At 42.1% G+C, this 27,641-nt stretch overlaps 1 protein-coding gene across 1 annotated transcript in view; it reads left to right on the top strand.

Annotated features, from left to right (window-relative positions):
• The first annotated feature begins 306 nt into the window (after nucleotides 1-306).
• LOC112950011 (serine/threonine-protein kinase TNNI3K) overlaps nucleotides 307-27,641 on the top strand; it is a 64,284-nt gene continuing 36,949 nt past the window's right edge. The window contains exons 1-13 of the mRNA XM_026042482.1: nucleotides 307-363; nucleotides 1,262-1,359; nucleotides 2,337-2,451; nucleotides 3,098-3,206; nucleotides 8,945-9,030; nucleotides 10,752-10,849; nucleotides 12,637-12,747; nucleotides 19,639-19,737; nucleotides 20,753-20,891; nucleotides 23,871-24,015; nucleotides 24,107-24,211; nucleotides 24,859-24,953; nucleotides 25,838-25,987. Of these exons, the coding sequence (XP_025898267.1) occupies nucleotides 2,412-2,451; nucleotides 3,098-3,206; nucleotides 8,945-9,030; nucleotides 10,752-10,849; nucleotides 12,637-12,747; nucleotides 19,639-19,737; nucleotides 20,753-20,891; nucleotides 23,871-24,015; nucleotides 24,107-24,211; nucleotides 24,859-24,953; nucleotides 25,838-25,987 (1,177 nt within the window). The 5' untranslated portion in view covers nucleotides 307-363; nucleotides 1,262-1,359; nucleotides 2,337-2,411. The remainder of the gene's footprint in view (nucleotides 364-1,261; nucleotides 1,360-2,336; nucleotides 2,452-3,097; nucleotides 3,207-8,944; nucleotides 9,031-10,751; nucleotides 10,850-12,636; nucleotides 12,748-19,638; nucleotides 19,738-20,752; nucleotides 20,892-23,870; nucleotides 24,016-24,106; nucleotides 24,212-24,858; nucleotides 24,954-25,837; nucleotides 25,988-27,641) is intronic.

Here is a 27,641-nt window from a genome sequence, read left to right as displayed (position 1 = left end):
AGCTGTGTCRCAGAGCGGGGGAGCAAGGACACCCGTGCGGCGTGGGGCAGCACAGCCAGGACGCGGCCCCGAGCGCCATGAGCCGAAGCTCTGGAGCAGCGGCCTCCGCCGCGCGGGAGCCGCCTGCCGTGACGCACCGGCAGCTCGGAGACCCCCACACGCTGGAGGCTGCCGGGGTTACAGCGGCTGCAGGGCTTCCAGGGCTCCCAGAAGCTTCCATGGCTTCCAGAAGCTTCCAGGGCCTCCAGCAACTTCCAGCGGCTTCCAGAAGCTTCCAGCGGCTTCCAGAGCAGGGCTTCCAGCACAGTCCTTTCCTCTCCACCTGACTCCTCGAAGTGGCCCCACCTCATTTGATAATCCCAGGTAAAAATCTCAGGGAGATTAACACTCTCCTGCACGAATGTAACAAAATAATGAAGTGCTTATGTAGTGAAATCAGTGTAAAAATCAGAAATGCACACRGGATGCACCCGCTCCCGTCGAGACGGTGCCCTGGGCCACGCGGCCCCGGCTGCCTGTCAGAAATCCGAGGAAAATGGGCAGCCTTGAACTAGTGGGAGTGATGGGAGAGGCGGCCCCGCCATGGGGCTGTGCGGGAGCCCTGCCTGTGTGTGGGAGGAGGCCRAGGCCTCCAGCAAATACCCGGCCGCGCATCGCGGGGTGTTGTTGTTATTGGGGGTGTTGTTATCACGGTGTGTTGTTATCAGGGGGGTTGTTATCAGGGGTGTTGTCAGAGCCGTTCGAGGCTGCTCGCGTGCACCCCTGCTTTGGGGTGTAAGTTCAAAGGAGGGGATGCGCGCACGCTGTGTCGCAAGCTCATGTGTTTGTTTGCACTGGGATACAGCGTGTTGAACGTTTTATATACATGTGTTTTATGCACACATCATTGCCTGAAATCCTTGTCTGAGAAGAAATTCTTTTTCAGAGAAAACCAGGAACTTAATACAGCTGCCAAAGTCGATGAACACGCTTTGTAAATATATAAATCAAAACACAGGTATTTAATATTCAGGTATATGCATAGCAAGCAGTTAGAAAAGTAGTAAAAGAAGAACTGTGTGCACATAGAGAAACCAGCATGAATGCCATGGTGATTGGTAAAATAAGTTTAAAATTATTCCATTRGGGAAACAGATAGGAGAGAGGTGGGAAACAGAGGTGCAGATTAGAGCTAATCAGAGTACAAAGGAGATGATACAGTTTAGGCAWGGGAAAAGTGATAKTATTCATCCACTAACCTCTTGGTCACTATTTCTCATAGTAATGCTCCAGAGGGAACTCCTCTTTCCTCAAGGTCCTTCAACAGAGGTTCTTAGAGGAATGTGTCCATGCACAGAACCTGCTTTGATGCATGTACAGGTAAAACAGGACACATCTGCACTGTCCAGCCTAGCTGCATCCTGGGCTTTTTACCACTTTACATTGGCATTGGGTCCAATCTAAAATGCTAAGAGACAGGATGAATTAGACTGAGCACAGTGTTTATTAATACATCCATGCAGATGGCTGAGACACAGCTGCCTAGTGCATGATCTGCTGGGAATATAAATATAAACAAAGCAGCTTGAGCTTGCTCCTACCTGCAAAAATTGTATATAGGGCAGGAAGAGCAGCAAAGCAAACTCTGGAACTTTGCTCTTCTTAACTGTGAAAGAGTTGCCCAGTGTTCTCCAGGTGCTTCCTTTAGCCACCCTAAGGAAACGTTAGCCTGTGGAGCTGCTGCTGCTGCCTCATGGTTTGAGGGGATGGACGTTCTTGAGCTAAGGACAGGATTCAAACTAAACGTACAGAGCTCCTGACAGCAAACTCATTTTCTAGACTAACTCAGACTTCATTGACATAGCAACACATACAAATGCCATCAAAATGTAAGATGCCAGTATTTTCTGACACAACACACTTTATACTTCACAATTAAAATAACCCAGATGTTCTAAAATCATCCTGTATGTTAAAAAACATCTTAATGTCATGCGTTGAGGTCATCACTGGCCTATTTAAATTAGGGACCCTCCACACTCTTCGCAGATCCGTCGATATTCTTTGTAAATTAGGGTCTCAGCTTCATAAATTATTTTTTCCCTAGTAGACTGGTGGCCAATTGCCAAATCACCTGCTTCTCACTTGGTTTAGGTATTCAACAGATCAAACAACATATTTCTGTTGGCATATTTGCAATTTATTTTGACAGTAGATTTTTAAACCAACTGATTAGGTACCTTTATTATTTTACACTTGACAGCACGCTCAGTTTTGCTCCGTGTCATTGTTGCATGACATTCCATTTGGCACAGAGGTTATTTTTAGCCAGAGACTATCAAAGTATTTTTCAGTAGGACTGTCACTGCTCTTGAACAAGGAGTCATATTACTGCAAGAACTTTGCTGAAACAAAGAAGATACATTGAACAAATGGGAAATTACAAATCCAGACCAACCCAAACTTGCACGGGTAATTAATGTTCCTTTTTTTAAATACAGCATACCAGGCATCCACCAACAAGCAGCAAATGATGTCTTAGCAAATAACTCATTGCTAACTTGCTCTGTAGTTCAAGGATAAGGTATTTTATTGTTCTTGGTTTATGTGAAGAATGGCTTAACCCAAAGCAAATGCAKAGTAATATGAAAAGAGACAAAAACACTAATAAACTAAATTTTGTGAGACTATGACATAAGATCATACTAACTTATTTTATCAGTTGATTTAAATCATATTTCATTAGCAAATCCTTAAAAGTACATCTTTTCTATGCTTTGTGTCTAAGTTGATAGCAAATAAGAACTAACAAAGGCAATTGTTGGTTAAGCTTTCTGTTACTTGCATTAAAATATTTCTGATAAAGTTTTGTATATTTTTTCTGTCTGCAAGATCAATATATGTGTATCTACTGGTGCATCAAGAACTGTTTAATAGCTTTTATATGATCATAACTAAACATTCATAACTTAGAAGAAAAATACTGCATTGAAATAGAGCATAATTGGATGTTTAAAAATCAGATCTGTAGTTCCTGGTTACTGAGACATTTTGATTTGTTCTTGCTTTTTATGTTTTGAAGTGTATTATCAATGAGTGGATTTTTTGTTGTTGTTAGATGAATGGAAGAAGAAAGTTAGTGAATCATACGCTATAATCATAGAGCGATTAGAAGATGACCTGCAGATCAAAGAAAAGGAACTGGCAGAACTGAAGCATGTTTTCAGGTGAAATATTCTTGCAACCTGCCTGTGAATGTATTTTAAAGGTGTATGTGCTATTACACAGTATTTTGGGTTTCAGGTGTTTTCTTGTGGAGGGAGTTTCGCATGTATGGAATGCCTGTTCTTTGAGGCCTATTTTTGGGAATGTGTCCTTAGAGTTCTGGGCCAGAGTCCCACAGCATAGTACCATAATTAGTGGCTGTTAATTATCAGTGCCAACATTTTATAACAAATGTATGCAGTTTTGGAAATGAATTGGCTTTAATGGGATGTCAGATTTTGTTGTATACTCTCCATTTGTGCCAGCCTTTTCTTCACAGGGGGATAGTGCTGAAGCGACAAAGATTAGACAAATAGACCAGCGAAGGAGCTTCTGACAGTGACTTTCAAATTCGTAACTGCCGTTGCTTTCCCAGGGCAGCTCRTGCTAAAAGCCACATTCACTGAACCAAACAGCATGTTCATTACCTGAAAACCTCAAATACCAAAAACACACAGCTTAGCAACTTCAGTAAGTTAATTTAAACAAATGATCAAGTAAATAATTTCAGACATAAAATGTACCTGAAAAAATGAATTATAATCAGAAATAAATCACAAGCCTCCCGAAGTTTTATCATGCTTGTTTTCAGGGAGCATAATTTATCACTGTTTGAACCTGTTAACTGCAAAGCAACCTCAGGCTCAATTCTGCAGTGTGCCGGCCACTTCAGCTCTGATCCAGTAAAGTACTTCAGCACCTGCCTAGGTTTTAACCCTGGTTAGAAGCAAAGTAATTATCTTAACAAACCAGGGCAAGTGTGTTCACCAGCCTACAATGAGCGAGACCATTGAGGTATATGGTGAAGTCTTTAATTCCTAAGTTAGGCCTTAAAAAAATAATTAACTTGAAGCTTAGTTGACCTTTAGCAGTTCAGGTTATGTGTCTGTCTTACCACCTTATGTGGGTGTCTAAAATGTCAGACAAACTCTTCTTCTTAAATAAAGAATGTTGCTTTTCCCCACCGAAGGACATGTGGGTTAATGACACTGATTATATTGCACTAGAAAGATTTTTGAAAAGTTTTAGTCAGACATGAAGAATCAGCCAGTGGCTTCAGGTCTCAAACAAGTCTTCCTCCAGAGGCGATCAAATCAGTAAGATTTTGTGAGAATCCAAAATTCAAATATTGCGTATGTAAAAAATTGATCTTGGCTATGTAGGAATGCTTTCAACAGTAGCAGTAGCTATTTTCTGACGGCATCTAATCCCTGAAATGCATGCTAGAAAAAAAATTATCTTTTAAACAGATCTGTTTGTCAAAATAAGTTAAGACTGAGAAACTGYACAGTTGTTGTAGGCTAAGGAGTCTATGGTAATATAATGCCTGGAAACACTGGGTAGTTGTTAAAACCCGGCCCTGAAAGATAAGTAACATCAATAAAGCAGAGGAGCCAAACCATAGCAGAAGGAAGGGAGTGCCATAATCCTGGTTGTGCGCTTTGGGAATGCATGCACACATCACGGAGTCAACTGTCCTGTGGTAGAGAAACTGTCCTGTGGTAGGTTATACTAGTGGTTTTAACTGGCATGGCCATTGTGATTCCTTGTCTTGGATAAACGTCGTCCCTAGATTATTGCCGAGTTGTTAGGGCAATGCTTTACCAAAAAGACCATCCTACAAATAAAGAGTCATAGTTTGATCTCTCCAGAAATGCATCAATGTCTTCAAGAAGGAATTAGGAGGTCACACAGATAAAACTGGGCCTTGAGTCCAGGCTAATGGGCCAGAATTTTCGTTTTCAATATGGATTACAAGTTTAACATGTAAAACTGTTCTTGCAGTCTTTTGCTACTAAAACATTACATTTTGTTCTCCGGTGTAAGAATTTAAGTATTATTGAAATTGAACATTCCTAGGAGAAGGCCAAACTGAAACCTTCCTTTTTTTTTTTCATTTTTCCATCTGAGAGAAGAATAATATTTAAACATATAGCTAAAGGATTTTTGACCACACATGAAAAGCTAGGAATGTCAGTATAGACTGTAATGTAAAATTGAAGTTGGAGACATGCCTTACAGTGCGACAATAATTACTGATTTTGAGACTTTCCAAATTTGTCCTCCAAACAAAGCAAACCACAGTGCAGCCACCACGGTGAATCAGTGTGTGCACCCCTACATACCTAATGTTTTGAAACCAAAGACAAGTTGTTTAAAAGAACCTGTTTCCCACACTTTGGGATTTATCTTTGTGTAAAAACTGAAGAATAGATGGGTTTTATAGTACTATCATTAATCACAACATGCTGAAGAAGATTTACATGGAGCAAGAACATACATGACAAAGACATTTTATATAGGGGCAAACATCTTTTGGCTTACTTAGGTAGAAATGGTAAATGAGGGTCTATCACTAAAGAGAAGTAAATATGACTGTAATGTGTGGAATAAAATGTTCCATAGCAGAACAGTTTGTATTTAGGAAATAAAAGGCCATGTTTCCTTAGTACTGATTCCATGTCACCTAAGGAATGTCTATGTAAATCTAGACAGATGCAAGAATAGGTTACACTGGCACACACACAACTTGGAGAAATAAGTCCAATTTGTATATTTGTAATTAAACATAATGTTTTGCTTTTATCAGGTCCATGCCCTTTTCAGATGATCCCAGTTCTTAATGCAATGAACTGAATACCATAAAAATCTCAGTATTGATTACAGACAGCCAGGAGTTTCCATCAGAATGACCTTTCTGGTAGAAAAGGCAGTTCAAAAAAAGATAGCTTTTGTGAGAAAAAACAGCTCCTCACAGAGCAAACGTTAACTCTGCAAGTACCAAATTTCAGCTGGAGCTGCCCCAGACTTAGGAGTCCAGTCTATGCGGGATCCAGGTTTGTGGGGCGATTCCTTGCCCTGTTGGCGGTGGTGGCTGGTGCCAGCAGCCAGTCCAGCGGGGAGGCGTGGGCAGCGCCATGGCTGGGCCCGCCGGGCCGGGACCCACAGTGGCACCATGGCCAGGCCCGCCGGGCCGGGACCCACAGTGGCACCATGGCCAGGCCCGCCGGACCGGGACCCACAGTGGCACCATGGCCAGGCCCCCGGACCGGGACCTGCAGTGGCGCCATAGCTGGGCCCCCGGACCGGGACCTGCAGTGGCACCATAGCCGGGACCGTGTGAGAGCTCCCTGAGCGCTGCAGCCAGCAGCACGAGGAGCTGCAGCTCCCACAAGCTGCAGTGCCTCCTTTGCAGCTTCAGCATTTCCAAACCACTATTGGCAAATTTCATGAAAAACAATATAAAAACACAGATTTTATTCCTGGTCTGAGATGATAACACATAATGAACCATTAATGAAATGTTCTTTCAGGACAGATTTTTTTGTTTTAGTTTATCTGAGAGAAACAAGAGAAATAAACCAAAAAAAACTCTATGAGAAATTGGAATAACTCATTAATTCAATACTGTCAACCCAGAGAACAAAGGTAAAGACAGGGTTCTGGCTTTTAAAGGAGAGCAGTGCTAAAGATGCTTGGAACTATAAGCATGTTAAGTATGTTTAGTAGTGCTGCTCTATCAGGATGGATTTATATATATACAAATGGAAGTATTCTGCTAAACAGGAATGTCTAATCACAGCTGTACTGAAAGGGGGAAAGACTTCTATGGGCAGACTGAAGTCTGCAATCTCCACAAGAAATACTGACAATTTCTGCATTTAGTTGAGTTTCAAAAATGTAACTAGCTAGAAAGCTTGTAGGAGCAGTAATAAGGCAATTTGTGCTAAAAGAAAACAGAGAGACTTCACTACAAGAGCTAAAACGTTCAGGCAGGGTAATTATTTACCTGGCTGTAACTCTGTTTTCCGAGGCAAGTTACAGTGTCTGTTTGGGTAGGACTTTATAAGTGGGGATGGGTGCAGCTCTAGCTGCAGAGGCATCTTTGGCTTCCCTTGGTATGGTGGTTGTTTAACATGGGAAATAAAGATGTCCAGTTACATTCCCTGCAATCTGGCACAAAGACACTGTTCATGTCTGTCTGTAACCCTGGAGGCATCTTTAGTTTATTATCCATTATCTTTATTGCCAATATTTCTAGCTTTATTTTATTGATGAATTTGTTTTTGGAGCTTGGCATGTGTATCAGGGAGAAGAAGAACAGAACTTAATGAATCTAAAACTCTAAGGACTGCAATACTTTTATGTATATTCCCCATGTTCTGCTAAGTAAGAGTAGCAAATACAAATGCCGAATGTCATTTTTAATGAGTCAGAACTGGTATTCATCCTATTTAAAGGGAATAGTATTCAAAATGTATTAATAATAATTACTTCCCTTTAATTATTCACTTCATCTTTTTGTGCCCCAGAAAGCACCATAAAATCATTAAGCTATATAAAAATGTAGCAGAGTGTATCAAAAATGTGTAAGAAAATAAAACATTAAATTGAGCTTCATATTGTCAGTGTCAGGGTGCATAAGTGGCATTTAGTTGTCAGAGAGTTTTATGTGCAAACATGCCTCACCTTGGAAGGATGTGGATAAGAACTATAATACTTTAATTGCCTATATCAAAACCAGAAACATTTCACTAGAAGTTAATGGGAACTCAAAATGAGCATCTATAAATAGTTTTGAAGTTCTATAATGTATCACATTCCAGGGCAGTAAACCAAGGCCGAAAACCAGAGCTATAAAAACTCACTTGTTCCCTGAACATTATGGGTTCCTATTCCTTCCGGTGCCGAGCTCGGGCTGTCCTTGCTGCGTCTTTGAGGGACAGACTTTCTCCCAGATACCTTCTGCTCTGGTGCTTTTCCTGTTCCCTCTCAGGTCTGGCACACACCTTCACAGGACTCCGTATCCCATTGCAGCTGCCAATCCTAAACCAGAAATGCCATGTTTGGAAAGGCTACTTCATCCATTAAAATGCTTTGGAAACACTCCCCTCGAGCCACGCCAGGTTACTGCCGTGGTTCCCCCTGGCTGCGCTCTCAGGGCACGGTGAGGCGTCCAGGCCTCGCTGCTGGGCACGGCAGCACTCACACTGTGTCCCACAGACTCCTCCGAGTTCCGTGCTCCCTCTCCACATCCCTGAACAAAGCCTGAATGTGCCAGGGCAGGATGCAAGGGGCAGGAGGATAAAACCAAGCCTTATATGCTGATAGTTTATGTACAGTAGTAACTTGGGGATTTGGGGGCCTCCATTCTGTCCTAAAATCATGAAATTAGAGTATATTCAAGGTTGAAACCCATATATAATTCTAGAGAAAGCCAGAAATACATCTATAAAATTTAAACAGGCAAGAAAGACCAGAAGTGTATGTGTAAGTTCTTCCTTAGTGTTCCCATATACATGTTTCAATGGAATGATCATATATATCCTTCCTATGATCACATAAGATAAACTTGATTTCTGAAAGTCTTAACTTTTTTCTGGGTATTTTGACAGCTTAGTTTTTTTTTTTTCCTAATTTAGCACATTTTGACATGTATATACTGTGACTCAATAGCAAGATTAGTCAGGAGACAATACGAGTTAGATTCTGGTTTAATTTACTGAAAAACACATCTGGATTAATCTATAGTGCCAGTAAAATATTCCTAGATTTACAGTGGAGAAGCAGGGGTCCGAATTTAGTTCTCTGTCTCCAAAAAAAGTTACACTGAGATTTCTCTTCTAAAAATTTTCCAGATGAATGAAAATATGCCAAAAAATGAAAGCTGTAATCATGTGTAAAATCTCTTTTTTTCCAGCTCTGATGAAGCCTTCTGCAAAGTCAATTTAAATTACCGCACAGAAAATGGGCTCTCTCTTCTTCATTTATGTTGCATATGTGGGGGTGAGTATTGGAAATCTGATGTTCTCTAAACCTGTTATTTACATGGCTAGTGATTTATTCTGTCTAATAACTGACAGGAACATTATATTTTTAATCCATTTCTTTCTTTGCGTTGTACTTGTTGACAGCTGGATAAGCCTCCGTAGGCATTTCTCTAAACTCTGTTCCCAACGTGGTTGAATCAGTTAACACTGAACTCTGCTATAACTGATTCTTTCATCTAGGAAATAGATTTAGTAGATAATGTGAATTATTTCAATTGCATCTAATTCAACTAATATTCAGTTAATTCARAATTCCATGCTACATGTATATATTAATATATGCTAATCATGTATGTTAATCATACTCATTCTATAGCATTTCTCTACATTTCTGTATTTTGTACATGGTATTGACTCCAAGATAGGGAGTGAGTTTTAACAAATTTTTGCCACACACAAAACTTATTTTCCTAATATAATGAAAATATCTATATTGTATTTCATGAAGAGTATTGCTTTCAAGAAGAGTAAGTTAAATGCACAAGTGAAAAATATCATCTGATAGGATTATTGCAGGTAGCAATCACAGTATCCAAGAAAAAAGTGTCAAACAACTTCAGTCATTTTTCTGAATGGTGGAGTGTTTCACTGGGATCACTGTCTTGGTCGGGTAGTGTGTCCTTGGCGCGTGCACACATTGCAGTGGTAGAACTTGCTTGAAAGCAGCAGAGTGTTTTACCCCAGAGTTTCAGCTGTGCAGAATGCTTAAGGATAATGTGCATAAATGTCTTGCTAATCATAGTCCAGCTCCCATAAGCAGGGAAAACCTGATCCTACACTGGTGAAAATCAGTCAGATCTTTACTCTTAAGCTAGAGAGTGCAGGATCCTATCAGAAGATGACATCAGTGGTTGGCAGCATTAGAGCAATTGGTGGGATTTTAGGAAAACGTACATGAATTGTGTCCTGTATGTGAACACCTCATGGAGGGAGGAAGGTGTTAGGCCCTCTGTTGTACTTGTTGACTAAGGGTTGTCCTAAGGGTTCAGAAGACAGCCACAGTTTTGGAGGTGATTAGAGTGCATCAGACAGGTATCAAAGCTACTGGGAGTCAGTCGTTTCCGTAGGAAGCACCGGCCCTGAAATGATGTGCAGAGCAGGAGAGCAGCCGTCAGCTCCCCAAAGGACCAGCAACTCGATAAGCATCTGAGAAACCAGAGACTGTTAAATCTCCCTCCAGTGTAGGGAGTTCTTTGCAGTACATTTCAGATGTTAAAAAGGAGATTTTTTCTTTACAAGTTCAACCATCTTTGTCAAATCCTTCTTACTGAGGTGTGAACAAACGGTGAATAAATACATGACCCAATGTGCTCTCCCAGTGAGTAAGGAGACTGTCTAATGCTCAGTGATCGAGGATGCGGGTCCTGTTTTGAGGATGTCTGAGTGTTTCTTACGGTTGCCTCGGCTCAGCAGATCAGTTACTCATTTGTTTTCAAGCTCACCTCAAGGCTTCCTCACGCTGGCCTTGCACTTTGCAGGAAGTTACAAGGAGAAGCAGTCAAGTGTGTTCTGAATCATGTAATAGAGGAAGGAAGAGTTGCAGTGTGATCTTAGCTACAGAAGGCCCATGTAGTTCTGATACTTTCCAAATGCTTAGCTCTCATGTGAAGCTCTTATTTACTTCATTTACATGTCCTTTTCTGTAAATGACTTTGATATACAATTTTTGTTTTAAAGGTAACAAATCACATATCAGAACTCTTATGCTAAAAGGACTGCGCCCATCCAGGTTAACCAGGAATGGATTTACAGCTCTGCACTTGGCAGCTTATAAGGTAAATAATATAAATATAAATTTAATTTGATTTAATGATGAAGAGAAATCCGAACTCAGGAGTTTTAACAATCACAGTGCAGAGAAAATGCTCTATAAAGACCCCATGCACAGGAAATCAGCACGTGCTTTTGTACTGTCATTCACGAAGATAAGATGTGGTTATACAAATATTGATTAAGTCATGTGATTTAATTCAAGATAGAGGAGTACTCTTTTTGCTACTGTAGCTATTTATAGAAATAATTTCTCATGTTTTGGCGTTTTTTTAAATTTCCTTGAGTTTTACATTCAGCTGCAGTATTCATCTTCTTCTTCATTATTGTTTTTATTTATTAATGCCCAAGCAGTATCCAGGATGCAGTGCCATATGCTGGCCTAACATTATCCCACAGCTCTCTCGTGGCAGCTGGCACTGCCCCGTCGCAGGCGGGTGCTCAGGGCTGGGGCACGGGTGGCTTGAGCAGAAGACTGGAGCTCACGGAAGGTCAGGCTGGGTGGCCCCAGTGCCAGCCTAGGCCCTCTCATGCTCACAGGGCCATTGCTCACCCTGTGTTGTGTGAGAATCCTCATATGGTAGATGCCCTTGAAACCAAATAATTCCAGAGACAGCAGAAATTGTCACAGCCTCCGTCACTCTCCTCTAAAAGAAGAGCGGATGGTTTGCCCTYTGTTTTGCGTAATAATCAGGTGGTTAGAAGGTGTTCAGGATTTGCCCTTAGTTGCCCAGTGACAACTTTTGTCATGTTGTAGTTCCCTAAGAAAATATAAAGCAACATAGAGGTATCTCAGAAACAAAATGCTTGCATGATGAGAACTTTCTGAGAAACTTACTGATTTTTTCTGCTCTGTAGTTAAATACTTTATGAGATGTTATCCCTGTAAAACAGAACTAGGAAAATTAGTCGGAGGCGGTGCCTGGAACAGAGCCCTTCAGGAAGCTCCGAGCTCAGGCTGTCTTCCCTGGCTAGAGAGAGTATCCAGTGCATTGTGCCACCAAGTCCCACGCTCAAGGCCAGAGCTATTTGATAACAGGAGGGATGTGAAGTTGTGAGTCGAGCAGGGAATGGGAATCGGAGAAGGCTCTTCCCTGGACTGGTGATGCCTCAAGGCAGATCCCAGAGAGTGGAACTCGACAAAGCTCCGTTTGGTGCAGTGGGAACAAGTGATGGTGAGAAGGAGGGCCCGACTGCTCCCAGTAGCTCTGCCACTGCCCCAAACACGGGTTTTCATTTCTCCTCTCTTAATTTTAACACTCTCTGTAGAGGAGAGCTTGCTGACAATTGTATTGCCAAGTCATCGAGACGCTTAATGGATTTTCTTAAATTATTTTTGTCACTGTAATTGGATGATACCCATTGCTGGTGGTATATGGAGAGAAGTGATAGAAATACTTCTCTGCGTGACAGCAAAGAATTAAAGTAATAGGAAAAATATGCACACAGTTCAAACTTTAGCTTACATTCTGTGTATTTATCCGGGGAAATCCCAGTGTCATCTTCTGTGTTTGACAATATATTTGTTTTGACATTTAAACAGTTTGTATGAGCACTTAATAATGATTCAGAGAATGAGTCATCTTCAAAGATACAAAATCAAGTAAAGTGACCATTTTAGAAAACAGAGGCTTCAGTATAGCTACAGAGGAGCCTCTGGTGCCCACGTCAAGCTTCCACTGCTTCTGGAGTGGTATCTGGGATGGGATGGAGCCTTGTGGCTCTGTTCAGCCCCCCGGTGCAGTGGTCAGAGCTGTGCCCACAGTAACGTGGTGCTGTCCGTGCCTTTCAGGATAATGCAGAGCTCCTAACGGCGCTGCTGCACGGCGGAGCAGACATCCAGCAGGTCGGCTACGGAGCCCTCACGGCCCTGCACATCGCCACCATAGCGGGTCACCACGAGGTGCGCTTCTCCTTCTCCATGCAGAGAATGCTCTCACTGCTGGTGTTCATCAACAACATTGTTTTGTTTTAAACTGGTACTAATCAAAACTCATTACTGGTTTCACATAGCTAAACTTTACTGGTTTTTGTACCTTTGTATAGGGACAACCATATCTGTCCATATGTTTCTACATATGGACATGTATAGAGAGTCTAGATCTATTTGCCCATGTCTTTATATATTTATCTTTAAAGCCTTGGTAATCAACAACATTGCTTTCAGTGTCAAAAGTGTTAACTAGTTAACATGAGACTGTGTCCCATGTTAACACAATGGGGCACAGTCACCCACACATGTCAGGACTCTTCCTGGATCTGCATGTGTTGAGAGGCTTCTCAATATGGTCTTGCCTGAGTGTAAAGGAGCCCCATACATTTTATTCCATCTTACAGATGTCAGTTGTCAGCTGTGCAGCTCAGTGGTTTTTACTTCAAGAGAGGACAGAGGTTCTCATCTTTGAGCTGTGTGACAGTTCATATCAGGGCTAAGAAAGCGACTGCCAGGGCAAGTCACGTGCAGTCCAAATCTCAAATGTCCATACTGATGAATCTTGTATGCATTGGAGATTCCCATCTCCAATTTTTTYCCTAAAAATTCCTTCTCCTTCTTTCTTCCTGGGGAGTGGAGAATGATGAGATTCCAAAGGCCTCCCTCTGTAATCCTTTTCTAAATGTGCTGTTAGTTATGGATCTGTTTTTCCAGGATTTAGCACCTCCGTTCCATCGTTCCCACATCATCTCATTTCTGTCACCCTGGCAACAGCTCACTCAGTGTGTTTTTTTTTTTTAATCTCTTCAAGTATTTAATACTGGTGCAAAATTACCTTGATAATGAAGGGTTTATGGCTGTAAACACTCATGAATACAGGTACTTCTCCTTTTAGCTCCTTTGGGCCCATTAAGCAATAAACATTTTGTTCTCTGCATGGGTAAAAGCTTTGACTTATGCAGAGAGCTAAATTTATGGAGACAGAAACATCAGATTCCTTTAAGGAGAGAGAATCGTCTAGGAATGCAAGAATAAATAGTAGAAAGAAGGAAATGCAGATGATATTAATAATTACATTCAAGCGATGAATTCATTTGCACATTTTACATAGACTCATAAATTCAAATACAAGAGTTTGGCTGGGTGACTGGAACAAAGCACCCATGCAGCTCTGGACAGAAGAGAGGAAACCGTCTGTCTGCAGCAAGAAAGGCCCCAAGTTACGGCGCTCAGCGAGCTTGCTCCTGGACACAGCTCTGGAGTCTGATGCAGTTTCAGTCACTCTGCACATGCCTACCCGCATGTGCACGCACACACTCATACAATTTATTACGCATATGGATATAGAAAATTTTACATACCAATATACTGACAGGACAAAAAATATTTTAAAATAATCTATTTTGTTGGAGAAATGATCATTCTTTAGAAGCTTTCTCTGTTACGCTCCTGTATTGCAGGGCCCTCCCCCGTATTGTACAGTCACAAAATTGGGGATAATTATTTTCAGTAACATTGCATTTCCATAGAAAAATTTAAGAAGTTATAATGTAAAATGTAAGATGATGTAGAAAACATGGAGCAAGTGTCTATCAGAACAGAATTGTTAGAATGAGGAAGGAAATAACTGGGAAACATGAAGTGCTCTGCAGCAGGGTGTGAAGCTATAAAAATGCCCGGGCTGTGAGCTGTAAACGCTGGAAGGGGCCCCGCTCCTTGTTGCACAGCTTCAGCTCCACTCAGCTCACGGGAAAACAGGGAGCTCCCCATCCAGCAAGGATAAGGCCATTGATTTGCAAAGACGTCACTCACTGCAAAGGGTTTTGAAAAGTCCCGTTACTCCTTCCTTAGTAGTGACCAGGTCTTTATCAGAAGTTTCCCCATGGTTGGGCAGGAGTCTCCGCACCTCGCTTGGTGCCTCTGCCAGTCTGGGCACTGAAGAGCTCTAGCTGCAATTCAAGCTGCTGCTTTATTTCCTGATGTAATTGAGCTTGTCTGTCAGCTGAGAATATCCTCAGCAAGATTAGGCCAATCCAGAATATCAGTAATATCAGTAATATCAGTAATGGCAATATGTACTATTTGTTTAAAAACCCTGAAAATTGTATACATTTAAGAAAAAGAAATGTTTTTTTGACATTCAAATAAGATAGATAATTACATTTAATACATAAGTAGCAGAGGTGCACACACCGACCTGTTCAGTATAAGCTGTGGCTACAGAAGAGGACTGAGTGTATGAAAAGCAAGGCAGAGAGAAGTGGGAAAAAGTAGCTTTGTTCCCCCTTTCCTGGGTAGTCGTTCTGTGCCTCTTGCTGCATCCCCACACTGCAGACCGCGAGGGCAGTCACCTCCACAAATGAGGCTGCCAAAGGCCATTGCTACAAATGAGATGCTCAACTCCTTTGAGGCAGTGAGGTGTATAAATATTTCATCTGCTCTGATTTAATGTCATATTTTACCAAAACTATGCTGTTTGCTTGGTTTATCTATAAATAGAACTTGGAGCTCTCAATGGAAAGAATGAAAAATTAATGAAAAAATATTATATAAGCTGGAAAACATGTTAGAGCCATTACTAAACAAGTTTAATAAATATCTCATTAAATCCGCTATTTTGAAAATATGAAATGTTTCCAGCCCAGCGAGGTCACTGCTCCATAAATAATGCATGTGCCTCATCACATGGACGTGCTGTGCAGTGCTGCCGTGCTGGCTAACCAGCACCGTGGCCTCCTTCAGCCCGGGAATTCGAGCTGCGTTTCCCGCCTGCGGGGCTGCCAGGGCTGGACCCAGGTTCCCGGCAGCACCATCCAGCCCTGCTCCTTTGCCAGCTGCCAACCCAAGAGCAGGCAATGTGGAGGTGCCCGTCGCAGGGAACGGCTGGGGAGGAGGGGGCCGGTCCCACGGAAGGGATCCCCTCGTGCTTGCGAGTCGTGTGTTACCAAGGTTCGTTGGTCACCTGCTGTCTTCACTTGAAATCAGTCAAGTGAAGGCAGTCAGACTGAATCAGTCAGTCACCTAGTGACAGCAGGAGCTCAATTTCACAAAGTCCCCGTTTTCTCCTCTCCTTCCCTGCATTTAACMCTCATGTTGCATCTTAGTCCTTCGCCTTACCTGGCACAAAAAGGAAAGGTGTTCTAGCTGATGTGGCTTGTTTTATAATTGAGGAATGAGAGAGGGAAATTGCAGGGGAGGCACAGAGGTGCTTCCTTCCCTTCTCCCCAGCGATGTTTGAAGTCAGACAGTTCCACAGCTTCATGGAGCAGATGATGTTGGGTCGGATGAGCTACTGTCCAGCACAGTATGGTCATACTGGCCTGCCCCCTTCCAGCATAATGTGCATTGGAAAAGGAGAATCAGCAGGGGCAGGCGGCGAGGGGATAGGGATTGACTTGGATGGAGGGGGAGAGACAGAGATGCAGAGGGCAAGAGGTGTGAGAGGGGCTGGCCGAGAGCAAAGGCATTGCCTGTGAGACCGGTTAAATGTACTGGGCAGCTCAAAGGTGTTTGGACATAATTATGTTTGAGGATTTAGATCTTAGCTATTTGAGTCTTTAGGACTTCCAGCAAGACTAAAATTCTGCAATTCCTTTCTTTGGAATTTCACTCTTGGTGAAATGTTTCTCCATGAAACTGGGTCCCTTAGGTACCTGGGAACCTCCCGGCCCAGGTGGTGTCTCCGACGCTGAGGACGTGGCCAAAGCGTGTTTGGCAGCACAGCTAAAGAAGTGCTCAGCTGTGGTTCAGTAGCAGCTTTCATTAACTTCATGGTGCTGACTTGTCTGAAAGCACTGCCAGCTTTTTACTGCCCAAGAATACCCTATATAGCATGACCCACATTTAAGCTAGGAGTCAAAATAAATGGGGCCCCTTAGAACTGCTAGTAGTACTCTTATTACTACTGCGGTTAAATTCACGGGCATCTCTTTGCCCAGAAAAGTTACCTTAAAGTGTAGACTACAGTGTACAAGAACTTTTAAACTATTTTATGTATAGTTGAAAACAATCTGGTTCTGCTGCCCTTTAGCAAAAGCAATCCTGGGGAGAGCACTGTATTTCTAGACACCTGCATCTTTCATTATTGATTCTTTCTGTAATCTGGGCTTTATCTATTGGAATAGCTAAGAACAAAATATGAAAGCTTATCGCTGAAAGCATCTGTCCTTATATCTTACAGGAGAGAATGTATTAAATATTTCATTAAACGTTAAACTTTCCCTCAGAAAGACAATTGTACATTCATCAGTAAGTTATATCTAAAACATTCAGAATCCTCTTTAGAAGTTTCTTAATTCACTCTCGCCAAGGTTTATTATAAATTCTTATAGATATACAGAGAGTTAAGAGTTGTACTAATTTTGTGCAAAGACACTTCGCAGAACATGACTTATCTACCCACATTTGCTGAATTACAGAGAATTAGGAAATTAGCACTACTATATATTTTTTTAATTTTAATAGCTTAATTAATAAAGGAATTCTGCCGTAAAGGAATTCCAAACCATGACAACTTCTTTAGGTATTTTATCATAGGTCAGTATGGAGTCTCTAGCACAAGTGCATATGACTTAGTTGTTGAAGCTGTTTTTCTTTTAATTTGCCTTCTAAAAAATCAATAATCATTGGTTTTATTTTCTTAGAGGAATTATTATCTCCTGCTTGTCCAAAAGATGAAGCCCTGGCATAATCTTATATTCTATTTTGTTGACTCCTTCTRGCCTTCAAAGAGTAGCTTAATTAATAGTCTGTCTTTGAAGTGAGCATAATTGACTTGAATATTCAAAAAGCCTCTGAGTAAACCTGTCACAAAAGAACTTCAAGAAAAAATACGAAGTAAGATCAACTCAGGTTGATCAGACATGATTTACCCTCGATAAATCCAGGCTCATGGTTCCCAATCACACTGAGGCATCAAGAGGTCACAGATATTTCTTTTCCTGTTTATTTTTTTTAATCTGGGCAATGATGTTGCCTGCCGATCGCAGCTGAGTGGTGCCAGTTTTCAGCTCTGCTGATGCACTGCAATGCCTCTAAAGTCAGCACGAGCTGCTTGCTCTGCAGCCTGCAGATCTCCCATGGACCAGGAGCTGCACCCCTGCTCACCCTCTGTTCCCTGAGGATTTGGGTTTGGTCTTTGCCTAAGTATTGAAGTTCTTTTTGCATAAGCAGCTTTCTGCATCTGCCTCTGCTTTCTGATGTCAGTCTTAGCCTTACACATCACTCCATCATACTCCATGACCTCCAACATTCAGGGTTTTCTGATTGCAGTCTTTCTGAGAAAGATGGATTCTTTTTGAAATGCTCAGGCTTGTCCCTGTTTCCCCATTTTGTTATTTATATGAGGTGAAGATTGTTTAACATGAGTCACAATTTTCCTCTTAGCAGGAGATCACAAAGTAGGTGGCACAGTTGTCATTTGTATGGCCTGGAAAAACGTGTCAAAATTCATCTAGTTTCCTGTTTATCATCAGAGGTGAAACCACATTGCCCAACACAGGTTCCTCAACTTGAAGCTCCACGATAGATTCCCAGGTGAATCTACCTTTTGAATAAAATCAGACTGATCCAAAGAAGTTTTATCCATATACCTGTAAAAGCTGCAGGTCCCACAGCAATAACTTTAGTTTCAGAATAGGAATTTATTTAAGAGTCAAAGTTAAAATGACTCACTTGACAATGAGGCCATTAAGTCACGGAGTAATTCGCTCCTAAGAAATTGTAGCTTCTGGAGAACAGAATTTGGTGAAGAAGGTTGACATTCCCCATCACCCAYCTGCACTCCCGAGGTGCTGAACAGCAGCTCGTAGGACAGCAGGAAGAACCTTTGGCTCCCAGGCGTGTCTCGAGAGCAGGCTGGTCCTTGCAGCGCTGCGGTGCCCTGCACAGGGCGCTGCGCAGCGCCGTGCCCGGCTGCAGCCCTTGGGCTCCGCAGGAGCCTGGCCTGCACGGCCGGAGCCAGGGCAGGCCTGCAGCCGGCAGCCTCGCGGGGTGATGGAAGCCAGCGGGCACTGGGCACGGCTCGGCATGTCAGCACGAGTGCCTCGTGCTCACAGTCAGACATGGGGAGAAACGTGAGCTCTACACGTCCCTTCCAACCTCGGCCATTCTGGGGTCTGGGATGCTGTGACTGGGGAAGGTGCCGTACGAGCCCTGCGCACACGGAGCGCTGCTCGTACTGCGGGAAAATTAGTGACTCGTAGGCTGCAATAAATAACCCAGAGTGGTTTCATTCAGGCCTCCATTTTGACAGCTGCTCAGAGGGCCAGTATTTCATAATTAATAGCTGTTCAACCAAAACACTGGCTTCCTGAAAGAATAAAAAAGAGCCAATTTGAAAGGAAACACTTAGGGTTATTTATTGAAGTCGAAGGGCTATTATCTTCTAAAATACAAAGAAATCTTTGCACGCTGAGGGAATTAGGCTAGAGGATTTACCTGAATACATTTACATTTAAAAGAGTCTTTCATTTTGTTTTATTTGTTTCCAAAAACTCTGATATGTTTACTGCCCTTTGTTCATAATGCTTAAAAGAAAATTAAAGGCTATTTTGATATACTCCAGTCAGTCATTTCTGTGCCTCTTCCTTCACAAATACAGTATCTTTTTCTGGTTTTTGGTTGTTTTTACTGGCAAATACATTTTCAGGCTTATTTATAAAGCATCAGTGACATTCAGTGTTCAGCTCAAGTACTGTAAGTTAATCACTTTTACATCTTGTAGGTTGTTCTTCCCCATYATAGCTTGCTTGTTTGAGGCTTTTTGTTTACATTGGTGAGGTAAGGTTTTAAATTCTGGCTTTGCTAGTCAGCCACATCTGGGGCTTCTCCTTGCCAACTGTTTTGTTTCTGTCCCTCTAGGCCGTCGATATCCTTTTGCAGCACGGAGCTTACGTGAACGTTCAGGACGCCGTTTTTTTCACTCCGCTGCACATTGCTGCCTATTATGGCCGTGAACAGGTAACTGAATGCAGGAAATGCGGGAGAGCGGAGCCCTGAGACACGGAGACAAACRGAGGTTTCTTGTCATGTACTTTCCATTTGTATTCCAGAGGGGCTTAGTATGGAAAGGCCACATATACAGAAGTTGTCTTCCTAAGCAAACCCTGGTTGTTTAAGCGGCTGAATAATCTCTATACTTTCATCCCCAGTGCTGRAGCCCAGCAAGAACTGGTGCCCTCCCCCTAGACCTCCTGAAAGCAACACTTATCTACAGCTCTGATAACGCAGAAGCAGACTTGGGCACAGAAGCGTGTTGCATTTGATGCTTGTTTTTCATCCCACATTTCAGAGATTGCTTAAGGCGTGTGAGAATATTGACTTAAATACCTCTAAGAAAATGACAATCTCTTGCCAGTGATAATTAAATGGCAATTATAATGGTTTGTGTTGGAATTCACAGATTAAATTATTACCACTTTCAAATTAATGGAAAAATTGAGGCCTTGCAGGGCCTAACTTTCCATAGGAATCTGCTTGTTGCATTTAGGCAGGTCATGGAGTTACTAAAAAGTATACAGAACTTCTGACCAAAATTGACATCAAACGGCCCAATTCCCTTTGCTAAAAGATTATTCGGACATGGTTTATTAGCAGTTCAGTCAATTGCCCTGCAATATTCCTTTTTTTTTGGTGAAAAGCACTGCRGGATCTGAGCTGCCTTGCACAAGGCATTCCCCATGCCTTTCTTGGTTGGAGGCAGAAAGTATGCCTCTCCTGGAGGCAGAAAGGAGTCTGTATGCTGGGAGATTTAGGAGTTTCGAAGCACAACCTGTAGGTGGAGTGTCCTTCTGCAATGAGTGACCTGTGTCTCGGCGCGCACGCCAGCCGGTGGTACCGCAGGCAGAGCTTGGCAAGGCTCACTTGTTTTTAAAAGATGTTCACATATAATGTTAACCAATGCAATCTTCTTTTTGGTTTTACCAAAAGATGTATTTTCATGTGCTCTTCCAATTAACCTTGATGAACTGTTTAGGTAACGCACCTCTTGCTGAAGTTTGGAGCTGATGTGAACGCAAGCGGGGAAGTTGGAGACAGGCCCCTCCATTTAGCTTCTGCCAAAGGCTTTCTCAATATAACCAAGCTGCTGGTGGAGGAGGGAAGCAAAGCTGATGGTAAGAAAAGATACAAAAACATTCTACTTCAGTACTGTGTTTTATATGCTGGGTCAAGCATGGAATTTTGAATTTTGTGTGTGTATGTTTGTGTATTGCCTTTGGGCAACTGTAAACAAAATAGCAATTGGAGAGCTTTTTATTACTTGCTTGTGTTGTCATCGCTCTTGCATTTTGCTCCTGTGGGTAAGTTAGAGGTGAAAAACAACACTGGAAAACAAATCTGAGATTAATATATAGGGATATCTCATAACTGAGACACTGATCCAACCAGAGCACATGTGGCCATGTGGCCTATATCTCCAGTCATAATGATTTAAATGCACAATAAACTGCTAGTGGGTAGGATACAGATAGAKGATTTTAAGTCAAAATTATACAGAAAGTAATCTAGAACAATTCACGTGAGAAACTGCAAATGGTTCACGAGATTTAGAAACAGGAAATGAAGAGGAATGCATTTAAATCATACTTTTTCATGCTGCGGGCTTCGTATACTTCATTGTAAACCATTTGCTATAAGAGAAACTGGAGGGGAGATATATAATTGGTTGAACTTATCTAAGATAAGTTTGTTAGCATGCATTTTTTTCTTCTTTGCAAGTTAGGATTCTCTGCATTCTTTCTATAAGTGTTCTCAGGCTCAAACAGTAAAACTACTATTCTGCAGTTCAGAACTGTATATTTTGCATATGCCACAACTTAAAATATTTTCTATTTTAATTAATGTTGGTACTCATCTAGTAGTACTGCTTGGTTCTTAGGTTTGCTCCTTTGTTCCCCCTCCATATGCAGGTTCAGCAACGCAGAAGGCACAAAGCCTAGTGCGCTAACCTTGCTCGCTCCTTCCACCTCAGCTAATAAAGGAAAGGTTAATGCTGAGGTTTATGCACACTAGGTAACAGTAGCGTTATTTGGAAGGCTATTTCTTAACCTCAGAAAAGCAGAAAGAAAAGTACGTTTGAAAAGGAACAATACACTCTTTGCAAAAGTACGGCTCAATTCATCTTTGGGCTGCATTTGGGCTGCATTATTGCTGTTATTAACTTATATCCAAAATATGCAAGGTAAAATCTTGCGTTCCTTGAAGTCAGTGGCAAAATTCCCATGAATTTCAGTGASTCAGGATTTCGCCTAGGGAAACTATCACTATTTGATTTAGAGAGAACTAATTAAAAAGCCAAATAGAAAAAAAATAGGAAAACAACAAAGTGCTGGCAGTTGCTGCAAGAATCCTGCATATTACAGAGAGAACAAAGTTATCACACCGCTTCAGCTGCTGCCTCTCAGTCCCACAACCTGTTGATGACTGGTGCCAATGCAGTTCCTCATGAATTGAAAGCAATGGAGCGACAGGGAGAGGTTAAGAAGGGTTCTGTGCTGCGCTGTGTGAAAAGCGTGCGTGGCTGCCAGGGTGGCAGCTCCTGCCTCATCCCACCCCGGTCCCTAGCTGCGCAGAGTGGCTCAGGTCGGAGCTGCTCCGCCGGCCCTTCCGTGCAGCTGCTCTGTTCTGCTGAAATACCAGGGCTGCAGCCAAAGGGGAGCTCGAGCTCTCCAGCCGCTGTACACAGGTGTGTGTTTGCATATACCTGTGTATAAAGGTGCCATCCATGTATATATAACCACAGACTTTCACAGAGTATAAATAAATGCATGTATATAAAAACAATATGCTGCAAGTACTGTCAGATTTCCGAATGCCAATCTCATTATTTATATAGCATTACTAAGGATTTAATGTAAGCACTATAGGGAAGGGCTGTTTAGGGAATGACTACGTTAACGCTGTGTGTTTTCCAGCTCATGTTAGGCAGCATATGCAGCTGTCCAGAGGAGGTGTTTCCTTTCTCGCTCTCTTACACCCTTGTTGCAGAATCCCATGGCCCCAAGGTCTCTGATGTCCTTCTGAGGGTACAGGGTCTAAAACTTTGACATTTATTATTATAAAATTTTGACATTTATTTCTCTCTTATTTATGCCACTTCAGAATGCATTTATGTCTGGTACCACATCATAATAAAAAGATAAAGGCTAACATGTCAGAAGCATCCTAAAAGTGAAGACAAATTTGAGAATAGAGCAATTCAATGGCTTACTCTTGTCAACTGCTTTTAATATAAGCCTCTAGGAAAGGCTGGTGGGAACAGTTAATGAAATTTGAGAGCTCTAATAATAATTTGAAAGCTTAATATAAATTAMAAGAAGAACTTTTTTGTCTTTTTYRCCTGAAACATAGTTCATCTTTGGCACTCTGTCACTAAACATCAATGCAATTACAAGTTTAGCCCTGTTTAAGAATTCCCTAGATGTGTGGGCATTCACCAACACTTCATGAAGGTTTTAAAAGAGACTGTTGAAACGTTCGTTGCTCCTTATAGTCACAGAAAGGGGGGCAAGAAGGGACCTCAGCGTGTCCTTTGGCTTATCCCCTGCTCCAGGCAGGGTCGGGATCATTCCATAGAACCCAAGTGGTGCTTAGCAGCCTGCTGGTGCCTGTTGGGACGTGCTCACTGGGCGGATTGCTCCTCAGGAGGAACAACCCGGCAGTTTCTAGCAGGCTGCCCGAGGCTGCGKGCTCGGCTGAGCTGGGAGCGAGGCGCGGGCCCAAGCAGAGGGGCAGCAGCCGCAGGCCGAGYGGCCCGACGGCCCCGGCCGAGCTGGGCTGCCACCGTGGCCACCGCGGCCGCCTGAGGAGTGCCCGGCCCCTTCCTGCAGACACCCCGGCCTGTGGGCATAGAGCCCCCGACTGTGGTTGGGACACACRTGGCCTCATCCATGCGGCCACCCCGGCCTGCGGGCACAGAGCCCCGGCTGCACTTGGGTCACACGTGGCCTTGAGTAATTTGTTTTTGATCTATAAAAGCTCACAAAAACTTCATTTTTAAAGAAACAGTTCATAAATAGCTCAGAATACATATCTGCTAAGTAAAATAAAAATTAAGTGTAAAATATTTTCTTTCTTTCTCTTTCAAATGACAGTGAATGCTCAGGACAATGAAGATCATGTTCCTCTGCACTTCTGCTGTCGATTTGGACACCACGAAATTGTAAAGTTCTTAYTGCAGAGCAGTTTTGAAGTTCAACCCCATGTGGTTAATATCTATGGAGACACTCCTTTGCACCTGTAAGTCATTTGGAAAAACTCTGTTTTACCTTGTTTTGGCCTAATTAGAAAGTTGGCATTGTTAACAGCTCTTTTCTCACTTCATCTTCAGCGCTTGTTACAATGGAAAGTTTGAAGTTGTCAAGGAAATAATTCAGCTCTCAGGAACTGAAAGTCTCACTAAAGAAAATATATTCAGTGAAACAGCTTTCCACAGGTGAGATGTTTAAAATGCCATTTTCAATGGAATTGCACTTACAGATGGATTCAGTACAACCCCAGGAATAACAGAAGTCCCATCAACAGCCAGCTGAGGAGCAACCTAGTGAGCTTGGCAYGGATGTTGAGTTCATAATGTGAAACTCAGGAGAAGGCAGATGTAGGAAGCAGTTACTAAGGAAACGGAGAGCAAGGAAAAGAGAGGGGTGTTGGAATCAGTTTCACCAATGCATTTATAAATAGTGGTCTCTCTTTATGTCCAGTTTGGAAGCTGAGTTTGGAATCTGTAAAGCCCAGAAACCTGCCAGGTTCTAGATTCTGTAATCTAGAAGTAAGGTGGCAGAAAAAAAAGTGGTCATGRTAACATAGATCTGTAGTGTGTTATTTAAGAAGCACTTTGCAAAGCAGACTGTATTCATTCTGCATGACAAAATTAATTTGTACARGAGTAATTAGAATGTTCCCAATACAACAGAAAATGCTCTTTTTGCTTTGGTGCATTAATCTTGCATTTGCACATTTCTAAAGGCTCTCTACTCTGTTACTCCATTTTTGTTTTTGTGTAACTCTTTTGAAATCTTTGTCTACCCAAATATTTTCTTCTTTTATAGACTGCAATATTCACTTTCCCTTGTACTTTTGTAGTGCTTGTACCTATGGAAAGAACATAGAACTTGTAAAATACCTTCTTGACCAGAATGTTGTAAGCATCAATCACCAGGGGAGAGATGGACATACAGGTAACATCATGATCCTTTTTGTGTATAAGTACATATCAAACCAGCACCAGAAAGTTTGGAAACCATACACAATCAGGATTTCCAAGGTAATTCCCATAGGAATTTGACTGTCAGCCTCTCATTACCTTTCAAAGAGCTCTCACCTTTTTTGGAATGTGTTTGCGAGCAGACATAGAAGAGATGGGATTTTAGTGAGGCTGCATCGAGCTCTTGGACTTGTGTATGATGAGCACAACCTGATGTAAGCTGATTCTCCTGTAGTTATTCTTCTAAGCAGAGCTCCGCATTCCAACTGTGTGCAGTGGGATGGAGGAGAAGGGATCTGTCCTTTCCTGCATTGTATCTCAGATAGTGAGTGGGGGAGGCAGGGGTGGCAGGAGAAAYAAAAGTATCTAAGAAGAAATATGGAAAAATGTGATATGGGAAATGTAAAGTGGACAGAGCAGTTGTGAAGAACTTGGAAAACAGGAAGGAAAAAACAGTCACAATTGAAATGGAGAAAAAGGAAGACTGGAGAGAAAGGCTTTGTTCAGCCTGGCACGAAAGGATATAGTGTCTGAAGAACTGCACACCTCCATTTATCTATTACAGGCAAAGCAAGAAGAAAGCCTTTGTGCTTCTCTTTGCTCTTCCTCGTATACAAAGTTGTTAAATGTGATTTGCAGGTGACAGAGTAAATGATGACAGGAGCTGTGTAGCAGGCAATAGATTGGTTCTTGGGGCATAATGTTTTCTTTTCATCTAATGCCTTGGGTACTTGTTTGATAGTATATTCCTTTATCAAGGAAATCAATTTGCACTTTATAGCTGTTGCTACAAATCCTGTTATGATGTTCTGAAAATTGTGCTTTCCACAGTGACTTTTTCCTTTTCTAATGTTCTAGGATTACACTGTGCTTGCTACCATGGTCATATTCGTCTAGTGCAGTTTTTACTGGATAACGGAGCCGATATGAATCTGGTAGCTTGTGATCCCAGCAGGTCGAGTGGAGAAAAAGATGAGCAGACCTGTTTGATGTGGGCTTATGAGAAAGGTATTTCAATTTTCTAGTTTCTGCTGCAAAATCCATGGAACAGTACAGCCAGGAGATAACAGTGCAAAATGAGCTCTCATCCCCTGTAGACTAGGGGCTTTCACCATCTGCTTCCAGCTCCTGGTATCTAGGCTTGTAAAAAGTAGCCCTTATATTTATCTTCTCTCAGATACTCTGTTAAACAGATTGATCACAAGCTCAGGTACAAGAGTATTTATGTATTGCTAAAATGAAAACAGCTCAGGAAAGGCAGTTTCTGCCTCTGGAGGAGTGCCTGGGGGGTCCCAGGTTGTTACTGAAGGAGACCCTGCAAGTAGCTGTGCATTAGAGCCAGTAATCCTTAGTTCCTGCAAATAGGAATTAAAGCAGGACATTTTGCATGGTTCCTGTTACACTAATCTCTATGTTCAATGAACATTAATGACAGCAGTTTCTCATTTTTCTGTGTTACTATATTTCAATTTTCTCTGCAAATAAAAAGATTTACTTCTTCCTGGGAACATTTTGGATTTTCACATCCATTTATGAATTTCATCTGTGATTGAGAGCCATGTGTTTATTTGAGCTCCCCTTCCTTCCCTTACGCTTCCTGGCAATGCCATTCCATGCCTCTGAACCATGGAAGGTGATTTGAAGTTTTTGTATGGCTGTGGGAAGAAGTGGCCCTCTTTTTATTTGCCTTTATGTTAGTGTAAATGATAACACTTTAAAGAGTTTGCTTCCAGCAACCTGGAGTTTGGATAACCAGAAACCTGCCATGTGAGGAGGAGCTTCTGTACTGTGAGGGTGACAGAGCAGTGGAACAGGCTGCCCAGAGGGRTTGTGGAGTCTTCTTCTCTGGARGTCTTCMAAACCCGCCTGGATGCCTCCCCGTGCCACATGCTCTAGGTGTGCCTGCTTGAGCGGGAAGGTTGGACTAGATGATCTCTAGAGGTCCCTTCCAACCTTGAACATTCTGTGATCCTTTGATTCTGTGATGTGCCAAAAGCCATCCTTGACCTGAATCGCTTTGCTTTAGAGAAACATTCAAATACATCTGAGCACTCTTTGGTGTAAGTTCATGGTCCTCACAGCTCAGGAAGCCAGCAGAGCTTCTCTCCACCGGGACCTAGTTTCTGATTACAGAATGAGGGGCAGCATGAAAAGCTTACCTGCCTTTCCCCTTTCCTCTGATACCCTTAAGAGTTGGGGTGGTGGTTGTGTGTTTGCTTGTTTGTTTGCTTACTTGTTTGCTTGTTTTCCTAACAGGCTAGAGCGTGATTTGGGTTGAGTTTTAAATGTATAAGTATTGAGATGCATTCATCTGAATTCAAATGCAGACAGTATTCAGAACAGGTACTTTCTACTGATSGTGCTTTCATGACTGATTTAAGAGTTATGAAATGAAGAATCATGGCAGGAAATAATGCYTTCGAATTCAGCAGTGCTTAGTATCCTGCAAGTGACTCAGTGCAGAGCATTTTAAGTTGTTCTGAATGAATTAGTGGAGAGGAGGAGGATTTGGCTGTGATCAGTTGGTATTATTCACAGTTACTGTTTTCTGGTGTGTTTTCATTATGACTATATTCTTGGTTTATTATTGATCTGCTTTGTAATAACACAAATTGTCATAAAACACGTGAAAAAAAATGCTTGGTTGCTCTTTCTGTATAGT

This window comes from Nothoprocta perdicaria, unplaced genomic scaffold (genome assembly GCF_003342845.1).
Source record: "Nothoprocta perdicaria isolate Ctin4 unplaced genomic scaffold, notPer1 scaffold_304, whole genome shotgun sequence".
NCBI classification, from domain to species: domain Eukaryota; kingdom Metazoa; phylum Chordata; class Aves; order Tinamiformes; family Tinamidae; genus Nothoprocta; species Nothoprocta perdicaria.
This window is presented reverse-complemented; position numbering and strand designations above follow the sequence as displayed.